This window comes from Anguilla anguilla, chromosome 5 (assembly GCF_013347855.1).
Source record: "Anguilla anguilla isolate fAngAng1 chromosome 5, fAngAng1.pri, whole genome shotgun sequence".
NCBI lineage: Eukaryota > Metazoa > Chordata > Actinopteri > Anguilliformes > Anguillidae > Anguilla > Anguilla anguilla.
Window position 1 is genome coordinate 17,757,183 of NC_049205.1, and position 13,058 is coordinate 17,770,240.

Sequence of the window (13,058 nt, forward strand, 5' to 3'; positions counted from 1 at the left end):
CTTCCACGTCTGAGCGCGAGTGTACATTAGCCAATCAGAGGCGGCCACACTGTATTTGGAAACAACCCTCCCTACGATTTATATCAGCCGACCAAAACTTCCTATTTCGCATCTGACAACCCAGAACTTTATTTTGTGCGGGTGTTCATTCCGTTGTTTTTGGTGTTTGTAAAAGATTCGGAATCGTCTGACGCGTTACAATTAGAGTAGATAAGTGCTACAAACCGTGTGTCTTTGTTTTTACTTTTGTGTAAATTTCGAATAGCATATCAACGTACTGTTCTGTTGGTTGTCGTCTTTTGCTGGGTTACACAACTCACTAGATTTAGGTTACTTTTTTGTAAAGGGAGGAAGTGTAAAAGTACATTCGCAAAAAAATGGATAACCCGAGTAGTTCTCCGGAACAAAGGACGCTTACGATCGTTGTTAAAACGCCGAATCAAGCCCACCACGATCAGATTATCAAAGGTATTGATATAAACTGGACGGTGAAGGATTTGAAGAAGCACTTATTCCAAGTATACCCAAATAACCCGGTAAGTGGAACACGGTCATTTGAAACAATGTATCGGTATGCAGATACCTCGTGTCACAACTCGTTCGATATCATAAGACAGGCCATGGGCAGTAGAACAACAGTGCCGCTAACAAATATACATTGGTTGATTCGAACCCAGTTTCTTTTAAAGCTGCTTAAAATATCCGTGTGAGTGTGACGCAATCGTGGCATCGCAGTTTATAGAATTCTTAGCTAGAATCTTTAAATATGCATTTGTTGAAAGCCCCTCTGACCAGGACACACTTCTCAAATGCATAGTGACATAATTGATGTGCTTGACGTTCTGAGTACTCTTAATATAGTGAAACGTGTCGAGCCTTTAATAGATACTAACTATTTAAATCCGCCTTTTGTGACATTGGGAATGTTACTTCCAGTTGGCGACTGAGTGCATGAAACCTTGAGTAGTTATCTTGTCAGTACGGAGCTCGAGCTTTGTAGATAAGTAGTAGCAGGTGTTGGCGACCACAGGCTGACAGAAGTGGACCCTGATGTTGTGTAATTCCTGCTGTCTTCTGACCTTTGATCTCCACCCTCCACAACAGCCCGAGAAAGACCAGAGAATCATCTACTCAGGCAAGCTGCTCCTGGACCACCTGCCAATCCGAGATGCCTTCAGAAGGGTAAAACCATTCATACATTCAAACATGTGCTTTTTTCATTTCTTATTTCTAGTCATCTCTTAAACTGTTCCTCTGGATCTCTGGGTTGTTATCCGGGCTGTTTCAGGGAATGCCATAACAAACAGTGGTGGGATTTTCCTTTTACTGGAGGAACATTTTGCAGCTGCTTTATTTAGCATTTGATGTGCTAAAAAGGTTAAATCTAGTTTCTCTGTTTGTCACCCTGTGTCCCCAACATTCCAAAATACATGTAACATTCCACCATCCACTGAAATGATGTAGGATCCAGTGTTTCGAATTTAACAAATTAGGTTTATTTGTTGGAGTCCTGCTTGGCTAGTGTTTCTGGCCAGTGTTGGATGTGTAAAAGCTGTGGTGCCTCCCTCTGTTACTGTGCCTGAACGACACAATGGGAGCTCAGATGAATAGCACAAAGGAGGCCCTAGACATCCCAGAGTTCCCTGGTGAATCCAGCTCACAGAAGCACCTCAGTTTAGCTCTTCTCCTCTTCCTGTTCCAAACACCCAGTTATATTTCTTTTTCGTTAGCCACAGTAACTGCTTGCAGTTTTGCATTAATTCAAAGCCTAGCTTCCATCCAAATTGTGAGTTTTGACTAGAGTTGGGTGTTGTCCGGGTATCTGGCAGGATATCACATTCCAGCTAAACCAACTAAACCTGATCCTATATACCCCTGGAGCTGTGTTTACCAATCTGACTGACCAGTTATCAATGATCAGCCTGTCAAACCTGACTAACGGTGAGCTCAACTGGGAAAAACATCATAGATAGGGCCACTGTATTGCCAGGAACGGGAAACTTTGATCCAGAAAGTGTCGTGGGCCACTTCACAAGAAAATATCTGAAAAGAATGAGATTTATGAGACCTGAGCCTTCAGATTCCATCTGGTTTTTCCTCTGTGCTGTAAGTTATGTGCTCTAACCCTGGATTCTGTGTTCTCAGTTCTGTGTTCTGACCCTGGGTTGTGTGTGCTGTGTTCCAACATTGTGCTCAGTGTTCTGAATGTTCTGTGTTCTTCTCAGTCGGACCCAATGCCCACCGTTCACCTGGTCTGCACCTTCAGGGCTCTACCGGCGGGTCAACTGGGAGCTCAGCCCAAGGTAGGCCCCTCCCCCTTTCCAGAATTCTCCCTGGTGCTTTTTTTGTTGTCGTTCATGTTAATGACCTGGGCTTTTCTGAAGCAAAATGCAAGAAATGCTACACGCCGGATGCTTATCTACAGAGGAAGCTGTACTTCTCCATTGCATGTGCGGTAGAAACTTAACCCAGGCCACTTGTTTCCCTAAAATGATGAAGCACACCCTTTGATAAAGAACAAAAATGAGATGAGTCTGCAGATGAGCTATATGTATAAAGGCAGAGGGTGTGTTCTCAGCTCCTCAGTTCTCACAGTGCCGGGCCTGTAGTCACAAAGCGTCTCAAGGTATTACTGCTGATCTAGGATCAGTTTGGGCTGTTAGCTCACAGTGGATAAGGATAGCACGGGGGACAGGGGAAACCTGATCCTAGATCAGCGCTCCTATTCCCAGATGCTTTATGAATATAGGGTCTGATCGGGAGAGAAATGGAGCACTGTCACCAGAAACCTCTTCTCCCCTGTGCCGCTCGGCGACGCTCCTTTGTCTGCTGTGTTGTGTGAGAGGACTGTGTGAGAGGTGTTGTTTCCCCTTTTTTTGTGACTCGAGACAGGTGCATCCAGCGCTCCGTAGCCATGCCCGCCCGGCCCCCTCCCCAGGGGGGCTGTGTTTCGGTTCGATGTGTTTTTCTCTGAAAGGAAGCCGTTAAGTTGCAGATTCGATTAGGGACGGCGCCGCAGTTTCACACCAGGTGGTTTTATTTTTTGGATGCTCAGCCGCGCGAGAAGGGTGCGCTGGCAGAAAACCATTTCCTGGTTTGTGCGCACGCGCGCACGGGTGCGGCGTTCGTGGCACTTCCTGGTGTGCGCGAGTTCGCGGTTTCAGATGTGAACGGTATCCGCCTGTCGCTCCCAGGCTCAGGTGACGCCGGCGGAGCAGCGGAGGGGGGGTCCCTCGCCCCTCGTGACCGGAGAGGACTCGGGCGCCCCCGCGACCCCTCCGTCACCCCCGTCGGGGCCCCAAGCAGATGGGCTGAGACGCAGAGGACACCCCGCGGGCTCGACGCCCCCCTGGACCGGTGCCACAGCGTGAGTAATGTGCCCCCCCCCCCCCCCCCCAAAACACGGTTGGGGTTACACTGCACCTCCGGGTTCCTGAGAGACTCAGAGACCGAGGGTCTATTATGTACATTAAAAATAAGACCAGTTAAAAGTGGGGGTGACTTTTCTGTCAGGTAATGGTGAGTGTGTGGTATACCTCCATTAGGTTTTTGACTGTGTGGTATCTCTCTCTGTTCTTTGCTCTTAATAGTGACTGCACTTTAGACCACTCTGTTTACTCACGTGGCTGACGCTGGCCACATGGTGTTTTGATATTGTTGATATTGACCATGTGGTGTACTATGAGACTGTAGGGCACATCATAGTGTTGCTAAGGGTGACCGGGTTTTGGAATGATATTCATGGGGCCTGATGGGTATATATCATAGTGTTGTTTACAGCGACAGTGCTGTATATAGGAATTTTGTTGATCTTGACCGTGTGATATATTAGCAGAGTGTTGTTTACTGTGACCCCCCTGCACTTATAACTTTGCTGACGGATGACCGTAGCGCCCATGGGGACATTGTTTACCGCGAGGCGACCGCGGAGGTCCGTCCTAATGTTGCCGGCGGAGGTCCGCGGCAGCGTGCCGGAATGCCGTTAATCCCCGACCGCGCGCCCCGTCGGCGGAATGTTGTTTACGCTGACCCCCTGCGCCGCGTAGCGTCCCCGGCGGCCATCGGCGCGTACGCTGGAATGTTGTTTATGGCGAGCGCGGGTCGCGTCGCCACGTCGCTGACCGTCCTGGTTGTCCCTCCCGCAGGCCCTCCCCGGCGCAGATGACACACCCGACGTTCCCCACCTACTCCCTCTACAGCCCCCAGCAGCTGCTCTGGCTGCAGCAGATGTACGCCCGCCAGTACTACATGCATTAGTAAGTGCTCACTCTCCATTACCGCCAGTACTACATGCATTAGTAAGTGCTCACTCTCCGTTACCGCCAGTACTACATGCATTAGTAAGTGCTCGCTCTCCATTACCGCCAGTACTACATGCATTAGTAAGTGCTCACTCTCCATTACCGCCAGTACTACATGCATTAGTAAGTTCTCACTCTCCATTACCGCCAGTACTACATGCATTAGTAAGTGCTCATTCTCCATTACCGCCAGTACTACATGCATTAGTAAGTGCTCACTCTCCATTACCGCCAGTACTACATGCATTAGTAAATGCTCACTCCATTACCGCCAGTAATACATGCATTAGTAAGTGCTCACTCCATTACCGCCAGTACTACATGCATTAGTAAGTGCTCACTCCATTACCGCCAGTACTACATGCATTAGTAAGTGCTCACTCTCCATTACCGCCAGTACTACGTGCATTAGTAAGTGCTCGCTCTCCATTACCGCCAGTACTACATGCATTAGTAAGTGCTCACTCTCCATTACCGCCAGTACTACATGCATTAGTAAATGCTCACTCCATTACCGCCAGTAATACATGCATTAGTAAGTGCTCACTCCATTACCGCCAGTACTACATGCATTAGTAAGTGCTCACTCCATTACCGCCAGTACTACATGCATTAGTAAGTGCTCACTCTCCATTACCGCCAGTACTACATGCATTAGTAAGTGCTCACTCTCCATTACCGCCAGTACTACATGCATTAGTAAGTGCTCACTCTCCATTACCGCCAGTACTACATGCATTAGTAAGTGCTCACTCTCCATTACCGCCAGTACTACATGCATTAGTAAGTGCTCACTCTCCATTACCGCCAGTACTACATGCATTAGTAAGTGCTCACTCTCCATTACCGCCAGTACTACATGCATTAGTAAGTGCTCACTCTCCATTACCGCCAGTACTACATGCATTAGTAAGTGCTCACTATCCATTACCGCCAGTACTACATGCATTAGTAAGTGCTCGCTCTCCATTACCGCCAGTACTACATGCATTAGTAAGTGCTCACTCTCCATTACCGCCAGTACTACATGCATTAGTAAGTGCTCACTCTCCATTACCGCCAGTACTACATGCATTAGTAAGTGCTCACTCTCCATTACCGCCAGTACTACATGCATTAGTAAGTGCTCGCTCTCCATTACCGCCAGTACTACATGCATTAGTAAGTGCTCACTCTCCATTACCGCCAGTACTACATGCATTAGTAAGTGCTCGCTCTCCATTACCGCCAGTACTACATGCATTAGTAAGTGCTCACTCTCCATTACCGCCAGTACTACATGCATTAGTAAGTGCTCACTCTCCATTACCGCCAGTACTACGTGCATTAGTAAGTGCTCGCTCTCCATTACCGCCAGTACTACATGCATTAGTAAGTGCTCACTCTCCATTACCGCCAGTACTACATGCATTAGTAAGTGCTCGCTCTCTATTTCCGCCAGTACTACGTGCATTAGTAAGTGCTCATTCTCCATTACCGCCAGTACTACATGCATTAGTAAGTGCTCACTCTCCATTACCGCCAGTACTACATGCATTAGTAAGTGCTCGCTCTCTATTTCCGCCAGTACTACGTGCATTAGTAAGTGCTCATTCTCCATTACCGCCAGTACTACATGCATTAGTAAGTGCTCACTCTCCATTACCGCCAGTACTACATGCATTAGTAAGTGCTCACTCTCCATTACCGCCAGTACTACATGCATTAGTAAGTGCTCGCTCTCCATTACCGCCAGTACTACATGCATTAGTAAGTGCTCACTCTCCATTACCGCCAGTACTACATGCATTAGTAAGTGCTCACTCTCCATTACCGCCAGTACTACATGCATTAGTAAGCGCTCACTCCATTACCGCCAGTACTACATGCATTAGTAAGTGCTCACTCTCCATTACCGCCAGTACTACATGCATTAGTAAGTGCTCACTCTCCTTTACCGCCAGTACTACATGCATTAGTAAGTGCTCACTCTCCATTACCGCCAGTACTACATGCATTAGTAAGTGCTCACTCTCCATTACCGCCAGTACTACATGCATTAGTAAGTGCTCACTCCATTACCGCCAGTACTACATGCATTAGTAAGTGCTCACTCTCCATTACCGCCAGTACTACATGCATTAGTAAGTGCTCACTCTCCATTACCGCCAGTACTACATGCATTAGTAAGTGCTCACTCTCCATTACCGCCAGTACTACATGCATTAGTAAGTGCTCACTCTCCATTACCGCCAGTACTACATGCATTAGTAAGTGCTCACTCCATTACCGCCAGTACTACATGCATTAGTAAGTGCTCACTCTCCATTACCGCCAGTACTACATGCATTAGTAAGTGCTCGCTCTCTATTACCGCCAGTACTACATGCATTAGTAAGTGCTCACTCTCCATTACCACCAGTACTACATGCATTAGTAAGTGCTCGCTCTCTATTACCGCCAGTACTACATGCATTAGTAAGTGCTCACTCTCCATTACCGCCAGTACTACATGCATTAGTAAGTGCTCACTCCATTACCGCCAGTACTACATGCATTAGTAAGTGCTCTCTTTTTATTACCTGCATGAGTGAATGGTCCTTTCTCCTACAAGCATTAGTAAGTACTCACTCTCTACTGGCACCTGGTTGAGTAATTCAGTTCAATTCAATAAACTTTATTTATCCCTGCGGGGAAATTAATTGCTGGGCATATCATCAGTCAACATCAAAAACAGACTGGACACAATACACATAACAACCTGATGTCATATACAACAGAAATTCAAATGAACAAGCTCACTTGTAAAGGCACACTTTGTACTGCCTACTGCATGCAGTAGTGGCACTCATTTTCTTCTACTGCGTGTATTAGTAAGAACTCACTTGCCTACTACTATACTATGTAATTGCTACTACTACCTGTATACTCCATGCATTAGTGAATACTTGTTCTCTACTACTGTAATACATGTGTGGACTCATGTATGTGGGTAAAAATGTCTCTGTGTAAGAGCTGCCTGTCGCATAATAAATTCAACAAGCAGCTGTGGAATGCTAATCCTTCCTCTGCTCCTCTCCCCCATGGGATTTGTTTTGGATGCCTTCTGCTGCCAAGTGCTGATCCAGGGTCAGGTTACTTGCACAAAATTCCATCATCACCTTTGAGAGTTAAAGGACTATACTGATTCAGGATCAGTGCTTGGAGGTAGAATCCATGCTATCTGCCAGTGTGATTCACTGAAATATGGAGGAGCAGACTTCCCATAATGCTTTGCTGGTGCTGTCCTCGTTTTCCCCGCGCTCACCCTGCCCTCTCCCAATTTGACCATTTAGCCAGGCCGCCATGGCAGCCGCTGCCTCCGCCCCCGTGACGCCCGCCCCCGCCCCCCACCCCGCCGCCCTGCCCAACCCGGCGCCCATCGACAACCTGCCGGCCAATCAGAACGTGGCCGACCCCCAGTTCATCAACCCGGGCGGGGCCAACCCGAACTTGCGCATGAACGCCCAGGGCGGGCCGGTGATGGAGGACGAGGAGGACGGCAACCGCGATTGGCTGGACTGGGCGTACACGGCGGCGCGCTTCACCGTCTTCCTGAGCATCGTGTACTTCTACTCCACCCTCAGCCGCTTCGTCCTGGTCATGAGCAGCCTGTTCTTCATGTACCTGTGAGTGCGCCTTTATCCTCATATACATATTCATATTCTTATTAATGTCTGCCGGTAAAATGTTAATTTATCAGTCTGCTACTCACGTACCTGTGAGTGTGCCTTTATTCTTATATACATATTCACATTCTCGTCTGTATTAATATCTGCTGGTAAAATGTTAATTTGTCAGTCTGCTACTCATGTCCCTGTGATTGCGCCTTTATTCTCATATACATAGTCATATTCTTATCCATATTAGTATCTGCCGGTAAAATGTTAATTTGTCTATTCATGTACCTTTGACTGTACTTGGCTCATATTACATAATCGCATTCTTACGAATAGGTGGACTTTTCTTTCTAATCGGTGTTTTTATCTGCAGTTGAACTGAGTTGAGTCATCGGTTTGGTCCACATGTACCACTGATTGTGCTTTTGTATTTTTAAAATATACCTTCGTATTCCTGTCAGTGTGGAATTGCACTGGGAGGTCACTGTTCACAGCTGCAGTATGTGGGCTCTGTGTTGTGCTAGCAGGTGCAAGCAAGCAGGTTTTGGTGCTAGGCAGTACCCTCCAGGATACCGGTTGTTTGTTGTTGGGGTGGGCTCGTCCGGGATCGTGTGTGTGTGTGTGTGTGTGTGTGTGTGTGTGGTTTTTGAACAGCCCGAGGAAACTGCTTTGCTTGTACTGTACCTGTCCTTGAGCGTTATGTAAACAGTGCCGAGTCGGTGTTCTTAACCGCTCATTCTAGAACATACTAGGAGGGGCGGAGCTTCATATGTGCGCGGTGTGTCATCACTCATCACTCCTAGAATGAATGTTTCCTTGTGTTTGTGTCTGTAAATGCCAGTATACCAGTAAATCACAGAAGGTTAGGCAGGAAAAAAAACAGAACTGTTCAGAAGGGTAACCTTTCACTTAGAGGAAGCATTTATTGATTTTACAGTTTGGCTGAAAGCTAGCAATTTATCCAGTTACTCTCACTAATTCAAAGTGGACACCGAACAATATCAATAGTTCAAAATCAAAAGCTCACTGGTTGGCAATTCAGGGGATGTTTGTTTTTTTCTTTCATTTTCTGGGCGCAACAACAGATACAGAGGAACGCTAAGCTCAGTGCTAATCCTAACCCCAACGATAATGTCAAAACCCATTTGGAGTCACCATTTCGGGCCACTCTGTTTTACTGCTCTGGTCACTAACCTAAAGCACGTGGCCCTGGTATTTTCCACTGTTCAGCTGGAACAGGGATAGCCCTGCTCTGCATGCTGTTTGGCTGTCTCGCTCTGTTCTTGTTGGTTTAGGATAAGCTGGAGGTCGCGCTCAAGGACGCAAGCATTCGCTGATTTAAAAAAAAAAAAGAAAAAAAAAAGACCTGTGCTGGGATAGCCGAGCACACCTTTGCCAAAGCTTTAATAGCAGCGGCTAATCTGTCAATTTGTCTCTGGCATTGATTTAGCTGGTCTGGGAATGTTGGGGATTGCTTTCAATGCAGTGTTAAAAGCGGAAGATTAGCACAGCCTGACACATTCATGCATTGGTGGCGAAAGTAAACTAATCCACTACATTTCTTTGCATGGCTGACCTCTTTGGCTCCACTATGTGGATATGTCACGGTCTGTTCAACCCCTGTTTCATTAACCGTGTTCCCTGTGGCTCTTGTCCTTCATTGTGGATTGCGCAGTTAAGATGTCGGAATACTGACCCCTCCAACTTTCTCTCTGTATTTGGGAGTGTCACGGTTTGCCTGTATTTACCTGTATTTACCTGTTCCTCTCCTTGCTCCTCAGGCACACGGCTGGCTGGTTCCCCTTCCGCCGGAGGCCCATAGTCCCAGTTGCAAATGAACAGGCGCCAGAGGTCATCCAGAACCAGCAGAACCAGAACAGGAACCCAGAGCTGGTAAGACCCGGACCTCCTGCTGGACATTTGTGAAGTGCCTAGTGGGCTAACTGTAATGGATTTAAACCTGCTATAGTCTTTTTCTCCACTTCTCCATTGTCACAGTCACTGAAACCCTGTGTGTGTGTTTGTGTGTGTAGGTGTGTGTGTGTGTATGTGTGTGTAACTGTTCTGGATCTGAGAGTTCACAAGCCTGTTTGTTTGCAGGGGGATGTCCCAGTTGGTGGAGGCAATGCAAATGCAGATGAGGGTGCAGAAGAAGAGGGCGGGGCGGTGCAGGAAGGGGCGGTACCGGAAGACGCCGCTCTCCCAAACGCGGTGCTCGTGCCCCCGCACAGAGTGTCTCTGGCCTGGACTGTGTGGGTCTTCTTCAAGGGCTTCTTCGCCTCCCTGATCCCCGACATTCCGCAGGGCGTGGCCAACTGAACGGCAGCGGCACGGCGGCACCATGACATCACTGTGGGGGCGGGGCCAAGCCTTGTGGGGGTGGAGATTTTACGTGGTCGGAGAGCGTTTTTGGGATGTCCTGTGGAGGAGAGCCGTCTGTGGTGATTTCTGACGCATTCACGCTGAGGGAGAAGCTGTCTGTTAACTTATAAACATTCCTGTCCCCTCACAAAGGACAGTTGCCAATCCAGCTGTGTCGCCCCCGGCAACCGTGGTCAGGGAACTGAGCACCGCCCCTTTTCTCCAGAACTCCTGCGGATGCGTAAGAGACGTGTAAATCTGCGTGACTCAAGGGCAGCACTTTTGTATACGGTTGAGTTCCTCTTTTTAATATTATTATGCACGTTGCTTCTCGCCGCGGCTATCTTCAGTCGAGGTTTGTCCGTCCTCCTATCCTAACGAAGCCACGCCCCTCTTCCAGGATTTGTGATTGGACCTGAGGTGTGACGGCGCAGCGAGCGTGTGCGAGCGCGAGCGCGCACGTGTGCCCGAATGCTGGTGCACTGGGAGGTATTAAGTGTGTCCGTGTGTGTAGGGGAAAGATGGGGGCTCATGGGTCCTAGTCAGAGGACCATGCAGTAGAGAGAGAGAGAGAGAGGGGGAGAAATTAGGGGGAGAGATTAGGCTGAAGGGAGCACTCGTTTCTCTTTCGCTTTTCCTTTCCCTTTCTATGCCAAAGCTGCAGGTGAAGATGCAAAAGAAGTTTCTCTTGATCAAGTGTCTTGTGACCCACAATTGTTTTGAAGTAATAATTCTCAGCATTGTGGATATTAATCCTTAACATGCACATGCTAAATGTAGTTTAATATTAATGTATCTCTTGGTATCAACATTAAATAATCTATACAATACTAATCCCATTTGGGATGGTTCCTTTTAATGGTACCCACATACACTGAGTGTAGTTTTATTATTTCTGCCAATTAAATCAGTCTGTTTAATATATTTCCATGCTTTCTATTGTAAAGACCAGCTCTTTTATCGACGCTGTTGAGAAAATGTCTGAAATGAATCTGTATTCGCGTGAAGGTTTATTAAATAAATCTATTTATTTTGTCAGTCTGGCCTCTGTTTCGAGTGTGTGAGTCATTGTCGTGAGGGGTCGAGGATGACGTGCAAAGACCCAAGGTTCTTCTTTGAACAGTGGTCGTGTTAACCTTCATGGAATGTAATACTGTATATACCTCCAAATTTCTGTTTTTGAAAAAAAAATGTCAGCGGATGAATGCTTGCATATTACTATACTGTTCTCGCAATAAAAATAATAGAAATAATATTGTCCTGAGAAAATCTTGGTTGTTCAAAATGTAATTTTAACTGTAAGTGGAATCGAAGCCCTTTAATAGTGCATGAGTCCAAGCCTTGTGTTTAATTTACTGTACGCAGTGTTGGAGCTGTTGGTGCGCCAGCCATTTTCTATTGGGCTGATCTATAATCTTCTTTTACCGGGCAAATGAGCAGCTAGAATATTTCCTCTGTGGCAAATATATGCACACAATTTAAACATTCACCTTTTAGCGTATAGATAGATAGACACTCAACTTTATTTGTCCTGAAGGAACTTCTGTTCCTGTGGTGGTTGATCCACAGCGATATTGGTCAGTACAGCTCACATAACATGAGGAAAGAGGGCATTGAAGATCCATTCAATCTTTAGTCGACATCCACCTGTTGCCATAACAAACAGCGTCAGTCTACCCAAAATGATCCTTGATCTGTTTTGAGAGAGTAGTAAGATCATATAAATATTTCCAGCATGTGGCTGAACCACTCAGAACTCATCTGTCCAGTTTTAAAGTGACTGTTGCCCGGCAATCTGGAAAATGGGGCTGGTGCATGTGTGATAGGTGACTTCCCCAGGCCTGGATGTTTCTGTTTTGTATTCGTGTCCTTACTGGTTGAGTCACGTTCTCATCTGATACTTCTTTTTTTTTTTTTTTTTTGGCTGCTTACGTTCAGGTCGGTGCGGACAGCTTATTCCTGGAACCGATATTCCCGGCATGTTTTTTTTGTACGGTTTTGAGAGTCGTAAAAATATCACGGGGCGGGTGGGGTGAGAGGGGTTTCTCAAGAAGTCTCTGAAGTCACACCAGACAACCACCACATCCTTTTGATTTAAAGCAGAAATGGGTCATCAGTTTTTTCTTGATTATTACTTACTTTACAAAACAAAACTAATGATTATTACAAAACTTCTTCAGCCCCATCCCCTGACCCAGCATCTACTGAGAGAACACAGTGTCCCGCCAAATAAGGTCCATGCTAGCTCCTTGCGTACTGTTTACTGCACATTATAAACAGTTTCCAGAAAAAAGCAACCTTTGTCCTAATTTAAGTCATTACGTACAGACCCAGTCCAATATATAGTTTCCTTGGAAAAGAAACTTTATACAGTTTCCAACTTGATACAGAAATAAAGTGAAAACAATGTAACGCAATGCACTTTCTAAATATGGTGGTGACCTAGCCATGTCTGGTAGTTTTTTTTACTGTGTTTTTGTCAGTCCGGTAGGAAAAATGTTTTATTATCAGCCTCTTTTTTTCAGCTGGATGGTTTGGATGAACTCTTCCTTGAGTTCTAGCATGACTAAAATTGAACCGAGCCATCTGTCAGCTTTTGAGTCATTTTTTTTTTCTTCCATACGCAAGTTCAATAATTGCTACATGTAGAATTAATCTCCCTTTGCCTTTATTATTCAAATTCTACACATTATCCTACAATATTTCATCTTAGGTTGTATGCCCAGATATATTGTTATGGTTTGTTGTTCTGGAATGA

General features: G+C 46.3%; 1 protein-coding gene across 1 annotated transcript; it reads left to right on the top strand.

Annotated features, from left to right (window-relative positions):
• The first annotated feature begins 53 nt into the window (after window positions 1–53).
• On the top strand, window positions 54–11,343 carry herpud1 (homocysteine-inducible, endoplasmic reticulum stress-inducible, ubiquitin-like domain member 1). The gene is made up of 8 exons (XM_035419165.1): window positions 54–536; window positions 1,105–1,182; window positions 2,226–2,303; window positions 3,195–3,367; window positions 4,146–4,256; window positions 7,616–7,948; window positions 9,721–9,832; window positions 10,040–11,343. The coding sequence occupies exons 1-8, from the start codon at window positions 378–380 to the stop codon at window positions 10,256–10,258; spliced, it is 1,263 nt and encodes a 420-aa protein (XP_035275056.1). The 5' UTR covers window positions 54–377; the 3' UTR covers window positions 10,259–11,343.
• Window positions 11,344–13,058: the final 1,715 nt, after the last annotated feature.